This window comes from Phaseolus vulgaris, chromosome 5 (assembly GCF_051622355.1).
Source record: "Phaseolus vulgaris cultivar YP4 chromosome 5, ASM5162235v1, whole genome shotgun sequence".
Taxonomy (NCBI): domain Eukaryota; kingdom Viridiplantae; phylum Streptophyta; class Magnoliopsida; order Fabales; family Fabaceae; genus Phaseolus; species Phaseolus vulgaris.
Window position 1 is genome coordinate 17257950 of NC_143502.1, and position 18712 is coordinate 17276661.

At 50.1% G+C, this 18712-nt stretch overlaps 1 protein-coding gene across 1 annotated transcript; it reads right to left on the reverse strand.

Annotated features, from left to right (window-relative positions):
- Nucleotides 1-5251: 5251 nt before the first annotated feature.
- Nucleotides 5252-5692, reverse strand: LOC137834088 (uncharacterized). Its single transcript, XM_068642153.2, has one exon. It carries the CDS (start codon nt 5690-5692, stop codon nt 5252-5254), a length of 441 nt encoding a protein of 146 aa, XP_068498254.2.
- Between the last annotated feature and the right edge of the window lie 13020 nt (nt 5693-18712).

Consider the following 18712-nt stretch of genomic DNA (forward strand, 5'->3'; position numbering starts at 1 on the left):
TTACCGTTTGCTAGACCTTAACCCTTTTCACCATGTTAAGGTAGGGGCGATGCTTGCTTAAGCTCTCACTTGGACTTATCCTTCTGTCGTATAGAGATAGGGAGAGTACTTACTCGCTCTTCTCAACCTTGCCGCATAAAGGCAAGGGAGATGTCTTGTTTCAAACCATGCTACTCTCGACCTGGGCGTGTAAAGACCAGGGAGAGGTTCACCTTTCTGATCTCGACCTTGGCACATGAGGGCAAGGGAGACATTTAACTGGGAACCGTACTGTTCTCGACCTTCTCTTACAAGACAAGGGAGAGGCTCTCCTTTACTGACCTCGTCCTTGCCGTATAGAGGCAAGTGAGGATTTTAACTGTGAACCATACTATTCTCAACCTTGTCGTACAAGACAAGGAAGAGGTTCTCTTTTACTGACCTCGTCCTTGCCGCATAGAGGCAAGAGATGATTTTAACTGGGAACCGTACTGTTCTCGACCTTGGCGTTCCCACACAAGAGGGAGGCTCACTAAGAACCATACTATTCCCAATCTTGGTGTTTCTAACCTAAGGGAGAGGTTTGCTTTGCTGACCTCGTCCTTGCCGCACAAAGGCAAGGGAGGATTTTAACTGAGAACCATACTGTTCTCGACCTTGGCGTTCCCACACAAGAGGGAGGCTCACTAAGAACCATACAATTTCTGATCTTGGTGTTTTTAACCCAAGGGAGAGGTTCGATTTTACTTTACTGTACAACTCATTTGCAAAGTTACATCTATTAACTGAAATTTTATTAGGTGACCTCATTAAAAAACCCTGATCAGGGAAAAAGAGTGTCTCCTAAACTGTGTACAATGAAATAATTAACTGAAATAAAACTTTAAATTTGTTGTGTTCCAAGTTCGAGGGATCGCCTCACCTTCTAGGGTCTCGAGCTTGTACGCTCTGTGCCCAAGTGCCTCTGTCACACGTAATGACCAGTCCACTTGGGAGATAATTTGTTTTCTAACTGGTAGGGGTGAGCCTTTCGCATCACCAAGTCGGCGACCTGGAACTGCCGTGGTCTCAACTTGGATTTGTACTTGTACTCTACCTTTCTCTTCAAGGCTTCAGACTTGATGCGAGCTTCATCTCTGACTTCATCTAGTAGGTCCAGGTTTACCTTTCTTTCTTCTTTGGATTCTTCAGCCACGAAGTTCTGCGAACATGGTGAACTCTCCTGGATTTCTACAGGAATCATTGCGTCTGTACCATACACCAAGCTAAAGGGTGTTTCCTTGGTGGTGGACTGGGGAATGGTGTGGTAAGCCCACACAATTCTAGGAACCTCTTCTGCCTAGGTCCCCTTGGCTTTCTCTAGCGTTCTCTTTAGACCCCTGAGCAGAACTCAGTTGGCAAACTCGACCTGCTCGTTTGTCTGGGGGTGCTCGACTGATGCAAACACCTGCTTTAATCCAAGCTTTGTGCACAGCTTGCCCAACTGTTGGTTTGCAAACTGGGTGCCATTATCGGACACCAGACGTTTTAGGACTCCAAAACGACATACTATGTTTTTCCACACAAAGTGTTGGACTTTGTGGGCTGTGATATGTGTAACTGGCTCGGCCTCTATCCACTTCGTAAAGTACTCAATGGCAACCACAAGGTACTTCATCTGTCGCACTGCTAAGGAGAATGGACCAGAATGTCGATTCCCCAAGTATGAAACGACCATGGACTGTGGATCGATCGTAACTCTTCTAGGGGCGCCTTGTGCCAACCAGCATGTTGCTGGCATTACTTGCACCACTATGCATACTTCGTGCAATCTTCCCTCATGGTTGGTCAGTAGTACCCTGCACGAATGACCTTTGATGAAAGAGCTCGACCACCGATGTGACTCCCACATATCCCTTCATGGAGCTCTGTCATGATGCGAGTGCATTTCTCACCATTTACGTAGATTAGGATAGGATGTGTGTACCCATGTCTGAACAAATTCCCATCCACAAAGGTATACCTGCTCGAATTCTTTTTGACTATTTTGTCCTTTGTGGGCTCCAGTGGGAGTATCCCGTCAGCCAAGTATCGCTTGTAAGGTTTCATCCATGTTTCGCCTTCTTCAACTAGGAAAACGTGCAACGTCTCTTCTCTTGATAATGCGTACATGATTTTTTTAGGTGTTTTCAGCGTTTCTTGAGTCAACGACCGGTGACTCCTCTTAACGCCTTTCGAGGTGCTTATTTGTTGGACCTCTGCTGCACTACCTGTACTAGTTTGAGGTGTTCTTAAGGTCTCCTGTATGACTGTCCTCTGTCTGCCCCCCTTGCCTGAACTGGCGAGCTTTGCTAGCAAGTCAGCTTGGGCATTCTGTTCTCTGGGACATGGACTAACTCGAACGCCACAAAGGTCCCCCTTAGAATCTAGACATACTTTACGTATGCGGCCATCTGAGGGTCATTGGCCTGGTATTCTCCCGTGACTTGCCCTGTTACCAACAAAGAGTCACTCTTTGCCAGCAAACCCTTTGCACCCATCTCTTTGGTTAGCAGCATTCCAGCAATCAAGGCCTCATACTCCCCTTGGTTGTTACTGTCCTTGAAGACAAATCGTAGGGCTTGCTCGATCAACAACCCATTTGGTCCTTTCAGGATGACGCTGGCCCCACTACCCTGTTGGTTGGAGGATCCATCTACGGAGAGGACCCATCTGAAATCTGTTTGCTCTTAGTGCGTGGCTGCCGAGGAGAGCTCTAGCACGAAGTTAGCATAAACCTGGCCTTTGATAGGCTATCTTGGTTCGTACTGCATGACGAATCCTGATAGTTCAACAACCCAACGCACCATTCGTCCCGCCAGGTCGGGTTTCTGTAAGACCATGCGAATGGGCAGGTCTGTCATCACGATCACGGTGAAGCTCTAGAAGTAATGGCGAAGTCTTCGCGCTGAAAAAACTACTGCCAAGGCTGACTTTTCTATGGCCTAGTATCTCACCTCTGGCCCTTGCAAAACTTTGCTTACAAAATATATCAGCTTCTCCACTTGATCCTGCTCTTGAACGAGGACCGAACTGATCGCCCGATTTGTGACTGCGAAGTATAAGCGAAGCGGGTTACCTAGTTGTGGCTTGCACGGTACTGGTGGGCTGGCGACGTACTCCTTCAACATGAGGAATGATTTCGCGCACTCCTTGGTCCATACGAACCTGATGTTTCTCTTGAAACATTGGAAATAGGGGGGTGCCCCTTGTCCCTAACTGCTGACACGAATCTGGACAAAGCGGCCATCCGCCCTGTCAACTGAGATCGGACTTCTCATGGCTATAATTGCAGCACACTTCTCAGGGTTTGCCTCTATACCACGCTCAATGAGTAGGAACCCTAAGAACTTGCCTGCCTCTACCCCAAACACACACTTTTCGGGGTTCATTTTCAATATGTATTTGGCTATCGTGGTAAATAGCTCCTCCAAATCAGCGGCGTGCTGATCCTTCACCTGGGAGGTGACCACCATGTCGTCCACAAACGCTTAGACGTTTCGCCCTATCATGGGCACGAGCACCCTATCCATCAATCTCTGATAGGTTGCCCCTGCATTTTTTAGCCCAAAAGGCATCACCTTGTAACAGTAACAGGAGAGCTCTGTCATGAACACCGTCTTGCATTCGTCCCTGGGATGCATTCGAATCTGGTTATACCCAGAGAAAGCATCCAGGAAGCTAAGGAGTCTGCATCCTAACACGCTGTCTACCAGGGCGTCAATATTGGGCAACGGGTAAGACTCTTTTGGGCAGGCTTTGTTAAGATCTTTGAAGTCGATGCACATCCTCCACTTCTCGCTAGCCTTCTTCACTAACACCATGTTTGCTAACAACTCAGGGTACTGGATCACCCTGATGTGGTCAACACTTAGTAATTTCTGAGTCTCCTCCCTGATGACCTGACGCCTATCTTCATTGAACTTTCTCCTTCTCTGGCGGACATGTCGGACCTGCGGGTCCATGGTGAGGTGATGACGCAAAAAATTGGGGTCAATGCCAGGCATGTCTGAGGCAGACCATGCGAAGGCTTCTAGGTGCCGTGCTATGACCTCGACAATCTGGTCCTCTGCGTTTTGGCCTAGGGACTTTCCAAGTTTGAACTTCTTTCCTCCGATCTCTCTCTCCATCACTTCTTTTGCAGGCTCGGGTCGTCTCTCCCGGGCAATCTCAACACGGGTGACCCCTTCTTCCCTTGAAGGTTGGGCGATGATACTGTACACTCCTCTCCTTATTTTGAGGTTGTTCTCGTAGCACTTCTTGGCCTCCTTCTGATCAGACTTGATGGTGATCACTGTTCCTTCAAGGGAAAGGCAATTTCATCTTCATGTGCCTCAAAGAGGCTACTGCTCCTATCCTGTTCAAAGGGGGCCTGCCAAAAAGTATGTTATAGGCTAAAGGAGCATTAACAACAAGATACCTAATGTTGACAGTGTGGGAAGTCGTGCCATTAGTGAAGGTTGTCCTCAACTTTACGTGTCCACGCACCTCTACCTGGCCTCCTGCAAAACCATAGAGACAGCCATAATAAGGCCTCAACTGGTCTGGAGACAACTGCAGTTTGTTGAAGGTCAACCAGAACATCACGTCGGCGGAGCTTCCCTGGTCGATGAGGATGTGGCGCACCTTCCTTCCCACGGTGACCACCGAGATTACTACTGGGTCATTGTCATGTGGGATCATATCCTGCAAGTCAGCCTTGGTGAAGATGAGGTCGGGATCGGGGATCTGGTTCAACCCCTAGGCTTCTACTACCATCAATTCTCTGGCATATTTCTTGCGTTGGGAGGCGGTGCACCCCCCTGAGAATCCTCCATGATCGTGTTGATTTCTCCGTGGATGGGCACCTCGTGCCCCTGATCTCCTGTTGGGGCTGCTGACGTCGGAGTCCGTTGTGGTTCTTATAGGTACTCCTTCAAGGAACCATTTCTCACCAGTTCATCTAACTGAAATCCTAACGCCAGACAGTGCGCAGGCTGTGGTTAAAGGCTTGGTGGAATTCACACCAAGTGTCCTTGCTGAGTCCTAGCCTCTTGTCGGTCTTTGGTGGAGACTTCAGCTTGTCTGCCACGTTTGAGAAGATAATCAACTCTTTGAGGGGCATTCAAAAATTGTGCCTGGTGGGGAGGTCTTCCCTCGAACGCCCCCTGCTTTGAGGCTTCCTTGCTTCATAAGGCGACTGCTTCCTCGGGGCTTTCTTCTCTATCGTGGCCTCATGTACCCTCATGGGCTGAGGACGACCAGTTCCCCGAGGTCAGACAGGTCCGATGCTAACGCACTTCTCTGTGACCTCTTCCCCTGCATCGATGTGGGCTACGGCTCTGTGGCAGATCTCACTGAACGTCTTTGGGCGACACCTTATCAAGGAATCACTGAAAGGTCCTGGTAATACCCCTCGTCTGAAGGCGTGTACCGTCATGTATTTGTCTTTGGTGTGCAGCTTCACCACCAGTGCCCCGAACCTGTTCAAGAAATCCTTCAGAGGCTCTCCCTGGTACTGCTTTACGTCAAAGAGATCGTAAGTGACAGGAGGGGGAGCCTGGTTGATGATGTATTGTTCTATGAACAATGTTGAGAACTGGTTGAAGGAGGTAATGTGTCCATCAAGGAGGCTGATGAACCAATCCAACGTTGTGCCTGAGAACGTGTTCATGAACAACTTGTCGTGCATGGTGTCGGTTCCTCCTGAAATCATCATCTAGGTGTTGAAAGCCGTGATGTGGGCTTCTGGGTCTTCTATGCCTATGAAGGCGATCTTTGGACCCATGAAGCTGCCTGGTATCACAATGTCCATGATTGCTTGCAAAAATGGCATGGGGCGAGCCCTAACTAGTATGAGCAGAGTTCGCTCATCAGTCGTACACTCACCCATGCGTTACAAATCTCTGCGCAGTTCCTCAATATTCGCGCGTGACGCGGCCAAATCGACCTGGAATCGGTCCTGGCTGGCCGTTTGTTCGGCTTGGACCTCAGCCAGAATCCTGTGTTGGTTAGCTTTGGATGCCGCCACCACTTGTTGGAGAGCGCGAATGGTCTCCATGAGTTGTTGCATGGAGACGTTGCCTCCTCCTTCTAGTGCAGATGCACCTTGCCTCGTATTCCTCATGTTGCTGGATGGCTCTCAGCACGATTGTGGATGGGACCTAGTTTTATCGGGCGACACGGTGTGCGCCAAATGTTCTTGCCGGTTAACTCAGCCGTCGTTGACTTCAAAGGCAGAAGGTGGCTCCTCCTATTTCCTGGTGGTTTCTGCTCTCTCTTGGGGTGGTTGAGAGTGGCTCCGTTGAAACAGAGGGGTCCCTACCTGTTGATTGCACTCCAACGATCAAGTCAGTACTGGGCTAAGAAATAGTAAAGTATGTAAAGCAGTTTCTGTCTTAGAAACAACGTACCTTTCTAGGGTTCTTACCACCCTTTATATAGGCTGTAACTAGGTCAACTGCTTGTCCTATGAGGATCTTTCCTTTAGTGGAATTAGGGTTACTGGTGAGGCACCTTGTGATGTGTTGCTCAAGCTTAGCGCAGCCGCGACACAAGATTTGCCTCTTCTGGAGTGCAAGATCTGGAACAGTATGGCCGCCAGGGTACCAACTCATGTACCAGCACTGCGGGACCATCTGTTCCGTTCTATGGGTGCCCTAAGTATTCACGTGCCATGCATGCAGTCTATCATTGGAAACCCTAACCTTACTGGCCTTAGCCTCCAAGGATTATTTACTTATGCTAAACTTGAGCGTGTTATACACACCACGTGCATGAATCCTCTCGTGACTTAGGTCTTTCTGATGTCTGGGTGTTAACTCGTATTATTTCTGGGGCCCAGCTTATGTGGCCCATTAATGCGTTCGAACCACCGAGGTCCGACGTCACCGGCTGATGTCGACCTCTCCAATGTCGATGTCTGAGGTCTGGCCAATACATAAATCATTATTTTGATGATATCATTATTAGGCAAGAGCAGGATACTCCCAATTGGACTTTGGACGGCTTTGGAAATTTCACTCTCAAATAAGTTCTTCTTGGATCCCAGAGTTCCTTGTGGAAATTTCACTCTCAAATACCTTAATGTGTTAGAAAATAACATAAAAAATTATATGAAAAATCAAATACAAAATGCCGTGTTAAATGAACTTTGCCTAACATGTTGAATGTATGTCCAACACGATTAACTGACCAGAAAAATTGCCATATTTATTAAAATTAATTGGTGTCGTATTTTGATGAAAATCTAGTGTCATACGTCACCTAATTGATCATATTTTAATTGATAAGAATTTCAGAAGTCGAATCCAATGACATCTTTTATGATAAATCATGCAATTGGATAAGTGTTTTGACATTAATTCTTTAGTAATTTTGGTTTTGTGTGCCAATTTTTAATCCAGTACCTTAATTTTAGTTTGTCATATTATTCTTATTCTTTTGGTGTTTGTCAAATATCAATTCCTTTTGAAGTAGTCAAATTTCAAATTGAACTTTTGTTGTCTTTTAATCTTGTTTGACCTCTACCTGGAGTTTTGGAAAATCTTTGGTGTTGTGGATCTGTGTTTGGGTCTAAATTAGTCACTAAAGAAAGTAAAGCAATTGAACATTGAAGGTTGAATACCCTAAGGAGAGCAAGTCAAAGGAAGAGGCATCATAAAGTTCCAATGACAAACACTTGGACAACAAAGTTTAGAAAAAAAGTTCTATAAAAAAAATTACTTGTCATTGTATTTCTTTGAGCTGTATTTTCTTTAAACTCTTAAATTTAGAGGATTAATATTATGTTTAATTTCGTAAGTGTGTCTTCAAAGTTCAAAGGTGCCAAGAAGCCTCTCCTAGGAAACACCTAGTTTAAGCTTTCTAATCTTAGGAGTTTAATTGCTTTCTGTACCGACCAGTCCTCGGACGTCCTTGACCGCTAGTAATGGTGGGCCCCGTAAGCTGGGTCCCACGTGTGCCAGTGTCTCATGAGACACGCAAGCCAAGGTGTCGAAGAGTGGTCATGCATTGATCACCAGGATGTGCTGATGTGTCCTCGGCAATAGAGTGAGGGCGATGTGACATCGGACATCGGTGACTCAAACAATAGAGCTGGGCCACTAAAGATGGGTCCCAGACCGTACACAGTTATCATTAAGGAGAAGCCTAGATCACGAGGGGTCCATGTGTGTGGTGTGAATGACGCGTTCAGACGTAACACAAGTAAAGAGCCACTGGAAGAGCTAAGGCTCGTGAGGGTTACGTTTCAGGGGTAAGCTGCATGCATGGCACGTGAACAACTATGGCACTCCCAGGACGGATGGCCCCAAAGATTAGGTGCACGAGTTGGTACCCAGGTGGTCATCCCGTCAGAGGTTGCACTCCAGTAAGGGAGCCTTATGCGCTAGATTGCCCTAAGAGTGGGTGATAGCGACGCTAAGGCACACCCTCAATAACCCTAATTGTGGGTAGTGAAAACAACGGAAACCCTATAGTATATAAAGGGTAGTATCAAACCTAATAAGGTACGCAACATTTACCCGAATACACACACGGATTCAGAAAGCTTTTTACAGGTAAGTTTTTTGGTGTTTCCTAGCCCCAGTACTGACTTGAGCGTTGGAGTGCAAACAACCTCTAGGGCACCCTTTGTCTTTGCAATTTTAGGTGTTTGATCACAGGAAAGAACGAATGAACGCAGAGAGAATTGGGTGTGTGATCGTCGTAGACGTACGAAGGCAATTAAGTCAACCGGTAGGAACATTTGACGCCCACCGTTGGGCACGATTTAAAACATTGTCCCATTCACAAGAATAGAAAAAATATACATCAAGATGAGAAACATGAGGCAAGGATCTGTTGCACCAAATGGAGGCGAGAGCCTCACCCTGCAACAGATCATGGAAACGATGCTGGCCCTCCAAGAAGCGGTGGCGGCATCAAGAGCGGATCAAGAACGCATCCAGGTTGATCTGACTGCGTCGCAAGCAATAATTGAAGAATTGCTTAAAACCAATGAGGAATTGCGCAGGGATTTGCGAAATCAGGCAGGAGAACGTGAGGTGGAAGAGCAAAAACCTGCCACACCACGTAGGGATTTCCCAATGCCATTCTCGCAAGCGATCATGGACGCCGTGATACCAGCCACGTTCGTAGGGCCCAAAGCCACCTTCACAGGTGTAGAGGACCCAGAGGCTCATCTCACGGCCTTCCACACGCAGATGATGTTGGTTGGGGGCTCTGACGCGGTGCGTTGCAAGCTATTCATGAGCACGCTGGCGGGCACAACACTGGATTGGTTCATTAGCCTTCCTGATGGCCACGTGACGTCATTCCCGTAACTTTCTCAGCTGTTCAGAGAAAAGTATGTAGCCAATCGGGCTTCCCCGCCAATTTCTTACGATCTTTTCGATGTAAGACAGTATCAGGGAGAGTCCCTGAAGGAGTTCCTCAATCGTTTTGGGGCACAGGTGGTGAGGTTGAACACCAAGGACGAGACCATAATGGTACACGCGTTCAGGAAGGGGATCGTGCCGGGACCCTTCAGTGAATCGCTCATCAGGAACCGCCCCAGGACTTTCAGCGAGATTAGGCGTCGAGCGATGGCTCATATTGTCGCAGAGGGAGAAGTCAACGAGAAATGCACATGCATTGTTCCCTCGCGCCCGCGAGCACCAGGTCGACCTCAGTCCATGAGGGTGCATGAGGCAACGACAGAGAAGAGGGCCCCCGCGAAGCAGCAGCCCTACAAGCCCAGGAAGCCCTAGACTAGGGGGCGCACAAGGGAGAACGTGCCACCAAGGCAGAACTTCGTAATAGAATTGAAGGACTTGATCGTCGTCCCCAACATAGCGAAGAGATTGAAGATACCCGCAAAAACTAACAAGAAGTTGGGACCTAACAAGAGCGCCTGGTGCGAGTTCCACCAAGCGTTTGGCCACCCCATACATAACTGTTTGGCATTGGGACACCAGTTAGACGAGCTGGTGAAGAATGGGTTCCTGAAGGACTACTTGGTGGAGTCACAGGGAGCGCAGAACTTGACAGTGCCAGGAGAATATCAGGGGCACGAGATGCCCGTCTAAGGCGAGATTCACACTATTTCGGGGGGTTTCTCATGTGGAGGGTGCACCGCTTCTCAGCGGAGGAAGTATGCACGAGCGGTGATGTCAGTAGAGGGGCAAGAGGCAGATCAGGCCCTTGACGTCGACCTTGTCTTCACCAAGGCCAACCTCCGAGATGTCGTCCCCCACGATAATGACCCAATGGTGATCTCAGTAGTGACCGCAGGGAGAAAGGTACACCGTCACCAGGGAAGCTAGGCAGACGTGATGTTCTGGACGACCTTCAACAAGCTACAACTGTCCCCTGATCAACTGAGGCCTTATACTGGCTGTTTGTACGGCTTTGCGGGAGACCAGGTGGAGGTGCATGGGCACCTAGAGCTGAGACCGACCTTCACATATGGTGTCGCGTCCCGCACAAACAACACCAGATACCTGGTGGTTAACGCCCCCTCAGCTTATAACATATTGTTGGGTAGACCCACACTGAACAGGTTGAGGGCGGTGGCGTCAACGAGGCATATGAAGATGAAGTTGTCTGACTTGAGAGGAATAATGATCACCATCAAGTCAGACTAGAAGGAGGCTAAGAGATGCTATGAGAATAGCCTCAAGACAAAGAGAGGGGTGTTCATGGTCACCACCTGAGCACCAAGTGAAGAAGTGGTCGCTCGCACAGAGATCGCCCAGGAGAGGCGACCCGAACCGGCTGGCGACGTCCTGGAGAGGGAGATCAGTGGCAGAACTTTAAAGCTTGGCAAGTCTTTGGGCCAAGCAGCACTGGACCAGATTGTCGAGGTCATAGCGTGGCACATGGATGCCTTCGCATGGTCCGCCTCGGACATGCCTGGCACAGACCCAGACTTCCTATGCCATCGCCTCACCATGGACCCCCTGGTCAGGCCTGTCCGCCAGAGAAGAAGAACGTGGCGGGAAGGATGGTACGATGGGAAGTGGAACTATCAGAGTTCGATGTCCAGTACGAGCCCCGATTTTGTGGTAGAGCTCTCCTCAGCAGATGCACACCAAGAGGAAGCCAACTTTCGGTGGGTGCTCTCTGTAGATGGGTCCTCTGACCAACAAGGTAGCGGAGCGGGTGTCATCTTGGAGGGACCAAACAGGCTATTGATCGAGCAGGCCCTACGGTTCGCCTTCAAGGCCAGCAACAATCAGGCGGAGTACAACCCTGATCGCTGGCATTCTATTAGCAAAGGAGATGGGTGCGCAAAGTTTGTTGGCGAAGAGTGACTCCCTATTAGTCACAGGTCAAGTGACAGGAGAATACCAGGCCAAGGATCCTCCGATGGCCGCATACCTAGGGTACGTCCAGATTCTGAAGGGTTCGTTTGCAGTGTTCGAGCTGGTGCACGTCCCTGGACAGCAGAATGCCCGAACTGACTTGATAGCTAAGCTCGCCAGTTCAAGCAAGGGTGGCAGACAAAGGACGGTCATACAGGAAACCCTGAAGACACCTCGAACTTTCACCGCAGATAACTTGGTAGGGGTCCACCAGGTCAGCACGACGAGAGGAGGGGCGATGAGTCATCGGTCACTGACTCAGGAGACACTGAAAACACCCACGGTAAACACATATCCAGTCCTTGGGGAGGAATTATTGCAGGTCTGCCTGGTCAAAGGAGGAGAAACCTGGATGACGCCCTAAAAGCACTACCTGGCTAATGGAATACTCCTGTTAGAGTCCACAGCGGCAAAAAATATAAAGAAATTTTTTGCCAAGTACACTCTCTTCGACGAAGAGTTGTTCAGACACGGGTTCACCACCCAATCTTGGTATGTGTAAGTGAAGACCAATGCGCATGTATAATGGCAGAGCTCCACGAAGGGATATGTGGGAGTCACATCGGTGGTCGATCTCTAGCATCAAAGGCCATTCGTGTCGGATATTATTGGCCAACTGTAAGGGAAGACTGCACGAGGTACACACAACAGTGCAAGCAGTGCCAGCAACATGCTGACTGGCACAAGGCGCCACCAGAAGAACTCATGTCGATTTACAGCCCCTGACCATTCCATACTTGGGGAATCGATATCCTGTGACCCTTTCCCTTGGCAATACGACAAATGAAGTACCTCGTGGTCGCTATAGAGTACTTCACGAAGTGGATAGAGGCTGAGCCAGTGGCGCAGATCACAACCCACAAGATCTAGCACTTTAATCCGATCGGTCATCGGTAGTCGATGACGTCAGCAGCAGAGAACCACGTGGACCACTCGCAGGGTGACACGTGGACCAGGTGACAGAGAGATCAGGGAGGCGATCGCCAAGAGCGGTGATCGGGGGTCAGTAACCAAGTGACCACCGACAGATCAGGCGGCAGAGAGGTCAGGGGACAGATCATCCAGAACGGTGATCGGTGGTCAGTAGCCAAGTGGCCACCAACAGACCAGTTCTCAGACTAACGCCTGGGGGCAGAACGCGAGAAGCAAATAGAGCACTGATCAGTCATCGGGTGCATTGTCATCGGGGTCTCGTGTTACACGCAGTTAAACTGGGACTGAGGTTCCCAGCGAGAGCGTTATACATGGACCTCGCATGAGCACATCTCAGGGAATCGCGCACGAGAGTGGCCTGAGGGAGCTAGTAAACCGATCAGTGATTGGTGACTCCCTCAACCCATTACGTGCGTGAAGGGTAAGTCGTCTACGCAGAGAGCAACGCTTGGTAAGTGTGCCTAGACCGGCCACACCTGGCGTTCTCCTGAGAGTATGCGATTTACCCAGACGAAAGAAATATGCTAAGTTACTCCGCAAGGGAATAACTTAGCACGCAAAGAGAAGCGCTAGAGCCCTTCCAGTAAGTGACACGTGTGTGGTTAGATGCGAGTCGCATGCCTCCACGTGTCATCATCTGAGAGGGGTGCGGTCCAGATAAAGGTGCACTCCGTACCACTAAAGGTACAGACAGGTACAGACAAGCGCAGCCAAGCGCAGAGACGCGCGGACACGCACAGACACCCACACTCTACTGATTCTGCAGGTACACTGTCTCTGAAAAGCATAACAGGGTTTTGACACATGCCAGAAAAGCATAACAGAATTCTGTTATGCCCAGAAGCAGAGAGAGAGACATAAAATGGAATCAGGAAGAGATTGAGGGGATACGAAAAACAGAGAGCAAGAGTTTTTCACACACACTACTAGTTTTCTCATTTAGTGGTTCTGTGGACTAACTTGATCGTCGGAGTGCAAACGGCCGCTAGAGGCGCCATCTGCGTGTTTTGCAGGTCACGTTTGGAGATTCAAGAGAAGGTTCTGAGGGTGATTTTGCAGAGAACGCAGTCGCGTAGACGGGACAGAGAGCGCTACAAAGCGATTCCTCCACGTTCGAGTTGCCGGCAGGATCACACTTCGTGTGGAAGAACATAGTGTGCCATTTCGGGGTACCAAAGCGTTTGGTGTTTGACAATGGCACATAGTTTGCAAGCCAACAGCTGAGCAAGCTATGCACAGAAGTGGGAATAAAGCAGGTGTTCGCATCAATCGAGCACCCCAGACCCTCGACTGGGCAGGTCGAGTCTGCCAACCGAGTCCTGCTCAGAGGTCTGAAGAGAAGGCTCGAGAAGGCCAAAGGAACCTGGGCAGAGGAGGTTCCTAGAATTGTGTGGGCTTACCACACCAGTCCTCACTCCACCACCAGAGAGACACCATTCAGCTTGGTGTATGGGTCGGGCGCGATGATTCTCGTGGAGATCCAAGAGAGCTCGCCACGCTTCCAGAACTTCGTGGTCGAAGAGTCCAGCAAAGAGAGAAGGGTGAACCTGGACCTACTGGATGAAGTCAGGGAGGAAGCAAGAATTAAAACTGAAGCATTGAAGAGAAGGGTGGAGTATAAGCACAACTCCAAGCTAAAGCCCTCTGCCAATTCCAGGTCGCCGACCTTGTGATGCAGAAGGCCCACCCATACCTGCTAGAGAACAAGTTGTCCCCCACGTGGACTGGTCCTTTCAGAGTGACAGAGGCCCTTGGGAATGGGGCATACAGGCTTGAGATGTTGGAGGGAGGCGCGATTCCTCGTACATGGAATGCGACCAATCTCAAGTTTTATTTCAGTTGAACTTTAGCATTGTACATAGTTATTAGGCGACGCTCTTTTTCCCTTCCAAGGGTTTTTTTAATGAGGTCACCCAATAAATTTCGATTGAAGTATATTCTCGAATTTCTTGTACAATGCAGTTACGAACCGTTCACTTGCGTTAGAAGTCTCGAGAGCGGGAAAGGTAGGTTCGCAGAGAACACCTCCCCCTCGAGTGAGAATGCTAAGAATGAACAAGTATGGTTCACCAGTGAAAGCCTCTTTCGCCTTTGAGCGGAGATGAGGTCAGTTATAAGTTGTTCCCTTGGGTTAGAGGTCTCAAGAGTGGGAAAGGTAGGTTCGCAGAGAACACCTCCCCCTCGAGTGAGAACGCCAAGGCTGAACAACGTTATTCAAAGTTAAATCCTCCCTTGACTTTAAGCAAGAGCGAGGTCAGTTCAGAACCTTCCCCATGGGTTAGAAGTCTCAAGGGTGGGCAGGATGGTTCGTAGAGAACGCCTCCCTCCCCCTTTGAGTGAGAACTTCTGGGGAAAGAAGTAAGGTTTGCCAGTAAAATCCTCCCTTGACTTTATACAGCAAGGACGAAGCCAGTTATGAGTTTCTCCTCAGGCTAGAAGTCTCGAGACTGGGCAGGATGGTTCGTAGAGAACACCCCCCTCTCTCGAGTTAGAGCGCCGTAATGGAGACAATGTAGTCCAGAAGGTGAATTCCCCCCAAAACCATGGCGGACAGATAGCGGCAGGCACGAATTTCTCCTTGGACTAGGAAACTCGAAGCGGGATAGCGCGGAGTGCGCCTCCCTCTTGAGCGAAAATGCCAGCGCGAGGACAACACGACACGCCAACGACATCAGTAAAGCATCTCCTTACTCAGTAAGATAGGAGCGAAGTCAGTTAGGAGGTCTCTCTCTTCCATGCCTTGTGAAGAAGGTTCGAAGAGCGACTATCAGGAGTTCCCTCTCCTTTGTGTGTGTGGGGGGAGTTCAGTTACAGGTTCGTATGCACATCTCCGCTGCCTAATGAGAGCAAGGTAGGGCGGGGGTGGGTAGGCGTCCTACTTAGAGTATGAATGATCGTCAGAAGCGTTGTTAGCAGATTGTTAGTGCAAGGCACGACAGTTAATGATCAAAGACGAAGAATGCAAGTTAAAGCGAGATAAAACATAGCATTCAACAGCTCAAGATCGAGAAAACAGTTCAAGCAGTTAAAGGGTCAAAGCAGATGAAGGCAACTGTACCGCCCTGGTAGTCGGAGGTGATGACGTGGCACCAAGCTACGGTGTAGGCGTGTCGACAAGGCGCCAGATTCGCAGAAGTGAAGGAAGTCGGGGGGCTCATGTAGTCGCCAGTTATTAAGTTGGCGTGCTCCGATCCCCAGCATACCAGGCGATCGCCCAATTGAAGATGAAGTCGCCAGAGCAAGCGCATCGCCGAAGATGAAGGTGGTACAGATTATGAAGGCGGCCGGCGAGACCACAGGGAAGGTGTACGAGAGCACCCTAACTCGCCAATTCCAGTAGAGATCGCGCTCCCAAGTTAGCTATGCACTGGGCAGTACCATGCATAAGTAACTTAGCCAAAAAGAGAGTCAGAAGCAGCGCCCAAGTCAAGGAGGCTCCAGATGATGGCACGTATACGACTGGATGCGAGACACGTGTCCAGGTCTATAACTGCCAGGAGAGAGAAAGTGACCAGGTATATAAGAGTTCCATGGCGCAGATGGTAGAGATTATGCGCTCGTTGCAGGCAACTGTGGAAGCCTCGCGCATAGAACAGGCGAGAATGCACGAGGACCTGGCCGCCTCTCGGGCCAGGAATGACGAGCTTAGCAAGGTGACTGAGGAGCTGCGTCAAGCTCTTCAGGAGCAGCAAGGGCGTTCTGTTGCTGAAGAGGTCGCGCCGTCGTCGCCACCTCGTGTTTTTCCTATGCCTTTCGATCAGGCGATTACTGACACGCCTATTCCTGCGAGTGTGGTTCCTGTGAAGGCTGTTTTCACCGGCGTGGAGGATCCTGAAGCTCATCTCACCACGTTCCATACGCAGATGATGCTGTCAGGGGGATCAGACGCCGTGTATTGCAAGATGTTTGTGAGCACGCTCTAGGGAACGGCGCTGGAATGGTTTGTGAGCCTGCCTAACGGTCACATAACCAGTTTTCAACAGTTCTTGAAGATTTTCGTCGAGCAGTACATCGTGAAGAAGGCACCGCCCAGGGTGTCTTACGACCTGTTTGATATAAGGCAGTATCAGGGAGAGTCCCTCAGGGACTACCTGAATCGTTTTGGGGCGCAGATGGTCAGATCGCCGGCCAAAGATGAAGAAATGCTAGTCTATGCATTTAAGAAGGGCGTGCTGCCGGGACCATTCTGCGAGGCATTGATCAGGGCACACCCCGCCACGTTTGCTGAGGTCAGGCGACTTGCGGTGGCCTACATCGCCGACGAGAGCGAAGTCGCCGAGAAGAGAGGAAGCGTGGCCCTCACTAGGCCACGCGCCCAGACCAGGATCCAGCCACAGAGGGTGCTGGAGACAGCGGCGGCCAGAAGGGATCAGAGGACTCGCCATCCTTATGATCCAAGGAAGAACAAGGGCAGGGGCCAAGGACGCCAGCAACCAGCACGCCGGGAATACAATCGCCCGCCTAAGCACAAGTTTGTCATGGGATTGGCGGATCTGATCGCCATTCCCAATATATCCGCTAGGTTGAAGGCGCCAGAAAAGGTGGGCGACAAGGTGCTGGGACCAAAGCCAGACGCCTGGTGTGAGTTTCACGAGGGCTTTGGCCATACAGTGGACTCGTGCTTAGCATTAGGATACGAGCTCGACGATCTGGTAAAGAGCGGGTTCCTAAATGACTATTTGCTGGACAGAAGGACGGGGGTTGCGTCGAGCTCCCAACCAGCGGGTGCTGAAGCTTAGCAGCACGAGATGCCTACGCACGGAGAAATCCACACCATTGCAGGGGGTTTCTCAGGAGGTGGATGCACCGCATCACAGAGGAAGAGGTACGCGAGGTCTGTGATGACGGTGGACATGTTTGAAGACCACTCGCCGGAAGTGGATATTACATTCACCAAGCAAGATCTCCGGGATGTTGTTCCTCATGACAACGATCCCATAGTAATTTCGCTGATAACAGTAGGAAGAAAGGTCCACAGGGTGCTAGTGGACCAAGGAAGCTCGGCAGATGTGATGTTTTGGCCGACTTTCACGCAGTTGGAGCTGCCCCTTGACCAGCTGAGGCCCTATGGAGGGTGTTTGTATGGTTTCGCTGGTGACCAGGTGGAGGTCAGGGGGTACATAGAATTGAGGACAACGTTTACAGATGTGGCAGGTTCAAGAACGGAGAAAATCAAATACCTCGTTGTTAACGCTCCTTCAGCATACAACATCCTGTTGGGAAGGCCCACGCTCAATAGGATAGGTGCCATACTGTCTACCCGGCACATGAAGGTGAAGTTGCCGTCCATGGAGGGGGTGGTTATCACCATCAAAATCCGATCAGAAGGAAGCAAAGAAGTGCTATGAGAATAGCCTGAAAAACAAGAGATCGGTGAGTTATGTAACGACCACCCCGCCTCCTGGTGTGAAGCCCAGATCGACGGTAACAGAAGAGACCGCCGGAAGGGACGTGGAGATGGTGGATGCTGAGCTAGGGGAGGGGAATGCCGGTCTGGAGGAGGAAGAGGCAAGGAATCGCCCTGAGGAAGCGAGAGAACTGGGAATCGCCAGGGCAGTGATCGCCAGAGAAACCAGACCAAAACCCGTCGACCAGTGGCTCGAGAGAGAAATCAGGGGAAAGATCTTCAAGCTGGGAAGAACCCTGGAGGTTGAGCTCCAGGACCAGATCGCCAAGGTGATTGAGCGGCATCTGGACGCGTTCGCAAGGTCCGCTTCGGACATGCCCGGGATCGATCCCGACTTCTTGTGCCATCATCTGGCGATGGATAACTTGGTGAGACCGGTGCGACAAAGAAGAAGAAAGTTCAACAAGGAGAGGAGGCAGGCGATCAGGGACGAAACACAGAAACTCCTCGCTGCAGGCCACATTTTCGGCGCTGAAGGCTGGAAAGTTTTTGGGTTTCCTCTTGACTGAAAGAGGCATAGAGGCCAACCCTGATAAGTGTGCCGCCATCTTGGCGATGAGGAGCCCAGCTATGGTGAAGGAAGTTCAACAGCTAACAGGTCGGATGGCAGCCCTGTCTCGCTTCGTGTCAGCTAGCGGAGAGAAGGGGCATCCCTATTTTCAGTGTTTGAGGCGCAATAACAAGTTTGTTTGGACGAAGGAGTGCGAGGAAGCCTTCGTCAAGCTGAAGGAATATCTGGCGAGCCCGCCGGTTTTGTGCAAACCGCTGGTGGGAACCCCTCTCAGGTTGTATTTTGCTGTAACTAAGAGGGCGGTGCGTGCGGTGCTCGCCCAGGATCAAGATCAGGCTCAGAAGCCTATTTATTTTGTTAGTAAGGTGTTGCAGAGCCCCGAAACGAGATATCAGACCCTGGAAAAGGCTGCGCTAGCTGTGGTATTTTCGGCGAGGAGGTTGCGCCATTATTTTCATAGCTTCACCATACTGGTGATGACTGACCTGCCCATCCAGAAGGTCTTGAAGAAGTCTGACGTTGCGGGAAGGATGGTGA

Bases quoted from the DNA above. Each gene is read 5' to 3' on its own strand.
- LOC137834088 (XM_068642153.2), bottom strand. From the start codon at position 5,692: ATGATTTCAGGAGGAACCGACACCATGCACGACAAGTTGTTCATGAAC.